The following is a 5,362-nucleotide window of genomic DNA, read 5'->3' on the forward strand; positions in this document are numbered from 1 at the left end:
AGAGTTTCACACTCTGTTGCCCAGACTAGAGTGCAATGGCAGGATCTAAGCTCACTGCAACCTCTGCCTCCTAGGTTCAAGCAATTCTCCTGTCTCAGTCTCCCGAGTAGCTGAGATTACAGGAATCTGCCACCACACTTGGCTAATTTTTTTATTTTTAGTAGAGATGGGGTTTCACCATGTTGGGCAGGCTGGTCTTGAACTCCTGACCTCAGGTGATCCTCCTGCCTTGGCCTCCCAAAGTGCTGGGATTACAGGCATGAGCCGCCGCGCCTGGCCTATGTACTATACATTATTGTTTGTGCTATGCTTTTATACAACTGGCAGCGCTGTAGGTTTGCTTACACAAGCATCGCTAAAAACACATAATGCATTGTGCTGTAACATTATGACAGCCACGACATATCTAAGTGATAGGAATTTTTCAGCTCCATTATATAATTTTTATGAGGCTAGCATTGTACATTTGGTCCATCATTAACCAAAACATCATTAAATGGCACATGACTGTATTACATTTTTAAAATTTAATTGGCTTTGGAGCATGATTCATCATATTAAAACTATCAGTGGGGCCAGGTGCAGTAGCTCACACTTGTAATCCCAGCACTTTGGGAGGCTCAGGTGGGCAGATCGCTTGAGCCCAGGAGTTCAAGACCAGCCTGGGCCACATGGCAAAATCCCGTCTCTACAAAAGGAAAATACAGAAAAATTAGCTGGGCATGGTGGTGTGTGCCTGTAGTTCCAGATACTCAGGAGCTGAGGCAGGAAGATCACTTGAGCCTGGGAGGTCGAGGCTGCAGTGAACCGGTCACACCACTGTACTCCAGCCTAGACGACAAAGACTCTGTCTGAGAGGAAAACAAACAAACAAAAATCTGTGTTTGGGAAGATTTGCGAAAAAGCTTAGAGGGACAGAGCAGACTCTCAAGCCATAGTTACGCCAAGTGTCCATCCCAGGTTACAGAACACTATCCAGTGGTTTCAGAAACAAGTCCGGCTGTCCAGAAAATGGAATATTCCGATCCTTTGTTGTTGTTTTTGAAACATGACTCCTCTGTGGACCTCACCAAAAGGGACATTTTGGTTTGTAGAGGAGTCTAGAATTCTCAAGACCCTGGACTTAATACCATGTTATAGCACCTCTGGTACATGTATAACCGCACCTGCAATCTATGTATGGCTCAGTCTCAGCAGGCCAGGCACTGGGATACGCAGTGCCTAGGGTTTGGGAGCGGTACCACATAAATTAATAAAGCCCCCTCCACCCATTAAGAGGAGTTTCTTTGTACAAAAATCAAAGGACAGGGCCAGGCGCGGTGGCTCACGCCTGATATCCCAGCACTTTGGGAGGCCGAGGCAGGTGATTACTTGACGTTAGGAGTTTGAGACAAGCCTGGCCAACATGGTGAAACCCCGTCTCTACTAAAAATACAGAATTTAGCTGGGCGTGGTGGTGTGTGCCTGTAATCCCAGCTACTCGGGAGGCTGAGACAGGAGAATTGCTTGAACCCGGGAGGCGGAGGTTGCAGTGAGCCGATATCACTCCACTGCACTCCAGCCTGGGCCACAGGAGACTCCATCTAAAAAAAATAAAAACAAGTCAAAGGGCAGACAAAAATGGGAGGAGGAATTCCTTTGGGAAGGGAACAGAAAAGTTTGTTCATTCTCAACTTAATTTCTATCTCACTGCTCGCAAGTGCACGTGAGGAGTGGGAGGGTGCGAGGCATTGGGAGAAATTTCCCCTGGAGCCTCAGACTGTAGGGCAGCCAAACTTCTCATGGGTACAACTCTAAAAAACAAGAGTCAAAGAAGACTTAACTCCAGCCTGCAGAATGGACAATGGTGAGTGACTCTAAAAGCTTGTGTCTGCAAAGTAAAAAGTGACTTTTTGAAGACAAAATTGGGTTTTTTTGATGGTGTTTTTTTATCTTTCTTCTATTTTTAAGAGATGGGGTCTTGTTCTGTCTCCCAGGCTGAAATGCGGTAGTGGCCAGGCGCAGTGGCTCTCACCTATAATCCCAGCACTTTAGGAAGCTGAGGCAGGAGGATCGCTTAAGCCTAGGAGTTCAAGACCAGCCTGGGCAACGTAGTGAGACCCTGTATCTACCAAAAAAATGAAGAAGAGGAAGAAAAGGAAGAGGAGGAGGAGGAGGAGAAAAAGAAGGAGCAGGGGGAAGAAGGAGAAGAGAAGGAGGCGGGGGAAAAGGAGAGGAGAAGAGGAAGAAGAAAAGGAAGAAGAGGAAGAAGGGAAGAAGGAAGGAAGGGAGGGAGGGAAAGGAAGAAAGAAAGAGGAGAGAAAGAGAGAAAAGAAAGAAAGAGAGAAAGAAAGAAAAAAAGAGAACGAAAGAGAAAGAGGAGAGAAAGAGAAGGAGAAGGAGAAGGAGAAACACTAGCTGGGCATGGTGGCAAGGTTGTAGTGAGCTATGATCATGCCACTGCACTCCAGCCTGGGAAACAGAAAGCCCCTGTCTCAAAAAATAAAATAATAAATAACTCGCTGAAGCTTTGAACTCCTGGGATCAAGACATCCTCCTGCCTCAGCCTCCTGAATAGCTGGGGGTACAGGTATGTACTACCACACATGGCTAATTAAAAAAATTTTTTAGAGATGGGGGTCTCGCTGTGCTGCCCAGACTGGTCTCAAACTCCTGGCCTCCAGTGATCCTCCCACCTCAACCTCCAGAACAGCTGGAATTACAAGCTCTAGCCACCGTGACTGGCTGCTATTTTTCTTTAGGGAGAAGAAAAAGCACACAAAGATATCACAACAGGGCTGTATACACAATTTATCCACAAGCGTAAGGTAAAATCATCAATATTTTTAATGCATCTAACAAGGTTGCTGGGAGGAAATTGGAAGATTATTGCAACATTTACTATTGTAAAATTGTTGTGAAAGTCTCCCTCTCTCTGAATCGAGCTGGAATCTGGATAGTGTCTGACTGTCATAGCATGGTAGATGTCATAAGGCAAACAATAATTTCAGATGCTTCTAACCTAAAGGGCTTTGAATTCCTTTAAGTCTTCTAAGTCCCTAAAAGTACTACAACTACCAAAAATTTGGAGGATGAATTCTGATAGACGTAAGACCCAAAGCAACAGTATTTCACCAATTAACCAAAAAGTCCAATAGCAAATTGTTTTGTTTTTCCTCATGGTACTAATATAAAGAGTTTTATATCAAAATAACCAGAGAAATTAAGGAATGCAATATTCACTTGAGTTGCAAAGTCAAACTTAAAACAGATGTCAAATTTGTGTTAGGTCCCAGAGTTTCCAGAGATTCGACTTCAGTGACCTCTAACGTGAGGAATACTACCTTGGAAACACTAGAGAACGAATGTATCCAAACGCTAAAACAAAGAATTATTATAATTGACAAAACTTCTCATAATAAAAATATGTGAACAAAATAACAACATTCTCCCCCAAGGACATCAGCTCTTTAACACAAGAGAATCTTGTTTCGTGATTCACCATTTCAACTTAACCCAGGATTCAGAACTTACCAACACACTGAGTCCTCCCGTTACCCACAAATCCATAGTTGCAAATACAGATCCTCTTCCCTTCTCTTTGCTGGCATGTGGCATGTTCATGGCAAGTGGCACAGACATCTAAACCTGAATCATAAATTGTATGTTTCAGAAAAAGAAATATGCAAGATGAGACACATGTAGTTAGTGGACATTTACAATGGAGAGCCAAAATTTGAAGACCAAAATAACACGGGACACATCTAGTCTCATCCTTAAAAACCTTCAGTGGCTGTTATTCCCACAGAATAATGTGTAAAATCCCTTCCTCTGTGTAACAAACAATGTCTTCTTCTTCTTCTTTTTTTTTTTTTTTTTTTTTTTTTTTTTTGAGACATGGTCTCACTCTGTCACTCCAGGCTGGAGTGCAGTGAGTGGTACAATCACAGCTCACTGTAGCCTCAACTCCTGGGAGCAGGTGAACCTCCCACCTCAGCCTCCCAAGTAGCTAGGACTACAGGCACACATCACCACACCTGGCTAATTGTTTTGTTTTTTCTGTAGACACAGGGTTTTACCATGTTGCCCAGGCTGGTCTGGAAATCCTGGGCTCTAGCAATCCACCTACCTCACAACTCCCAAAGTGCTGGGATTGCAGGCATGAGCCACGACGCTGGGCCACAATCAATGCCCTTAGTGGTCTCACTCCAGACACACTCCTCAGCCTCATTGTTTCCAAGCCCCAACCACACATGGTACTTGCCAGACAGCAGAGGCTGACTACTCTTTCCCAAACGGAATATCTACTATCCTACTTGCATGCCACAGTCACCATGCTCTCTGTACCTAAAATGCCTATGCCTTCTTCTTCTACCTAGCTAGTACCTATTCATATTTTGAGACCAGCTTAGGCCGGGCGTGGTGGCTCACACCTATAATCCCAGCACTTTGGGAGGCTGAGGCGGGCAGATCACAGGGTCAGGAGTTCGAGACCAGCCTGACCAGTATGGTGAAACCCCATCACTACTAAAAATACAAAAATTAGCCAGGCGTGGTGGCGCCTGTAATTCCAGCTACTCAGAAGGCTGAGGCAGGAGAATCGCTTGAACCAGGAGGCGGAGGTTGTGGTGAGCTGAGATCATACCACTGCACTCCAGCCTGGCTGACAGAAAGAGACTCCATCTCAAAAAAATAAATAAATAAAAACCCAGCTTAAATGTCACATTCCCTCTGAGGTCCTCCCCACTACTCCATTTTTTCCTTTTTTTTTTTTTTTTTTTGAAGTAGAGTCTGACTCTGTTGTCCAGGTTGAAGCACAGTGTCATGATCTCAGCTCACTGCAGCCTTGATCTCCCAGGCTTAGGCAATTCTCCCCACCTCAGCTTCCCAAGTAGCTGGGACTACAGGCGCATGCCACCACACCGGTCTAATTTGTGTACTTTTTGTAGAGATGGCGTCTCCCTATGTTGTCAAGGCTGGTCTCGAACCCCTGAGCTCGACAGATCCACCGGCCTCAGCTGCCCAAGAAGCTGGGGTGACAGGTGGGAGCCAACGTGCCTGTCCCACTCCTCCATTCTTAAGGAAAACGACATGCATCTTCCTCTGTGCTCCCCTAACACTTGCACGCTCCCCAATCAATCATGTTAATGAGTCATTACATTTGGTTCTAGCTTTGTCTTCCAAGCTCGGTATTATGAATGAGCCGCTCAAGGATAGGGATGATATCATTTGCCCATATGTTACGATGGCACAGTGCAGACACTCAATATATTTTTATTGACTGCTTGGATAGAGAAATCTGAAATCCTACTTGCTGCAACTCAAAAAGCAAATGGAGTGAAAGGAACAGAGCTGCCTATTACTCTACTCTTTTTTTTTTTTT

At 44.8% G+C, this 5,362-nt stretch overlaps 1 protein-coding gene across 4 annotated transcripts in view; it reads right to left on the reverse strand.

Moving 5' to 3' along the window:
- Window positions 1–5,362, reverse strand: part of SUSD1 (sushi domain containing 1) — a 141,658-nt gene that overhangs the window by 119,009 nt on the left and 17,287 nt on the right. For 3 of the 4 annotated variants that reach the window (XM_017503397.2, XM_017503398.2, XM_017503396.2), the window contains exon 2: window positions 3,514–3,627. The exons of the other annotated variant lie outside the window; for it this stretch is intronic. In XM_017503397.2, the coding sequence (XP_017358886.1) occupies window positions 3,514–3,627 (114 nt within the window). The remainder of the gene's footprint in view (window positions 1–3,513; window positions 3,628–5,362) is intronic. 4 annotated transcript variants of the gene reach the window in all.

Source organism: Cebus imitator, unplaced genomic scaffold (assembly GCF_001604975.1).
Source record: "Cebus imitator isolate Cc_AM_T3 unplaced genomic scaffold, Cebus_imitator-1.0 Scaffold310, whole genome shotgun sequence".
NCBI lineage: Eukaryota > Metazoa > Chordata > Mammalia > Primates > Cebidae > Cebus > Cebus imitator.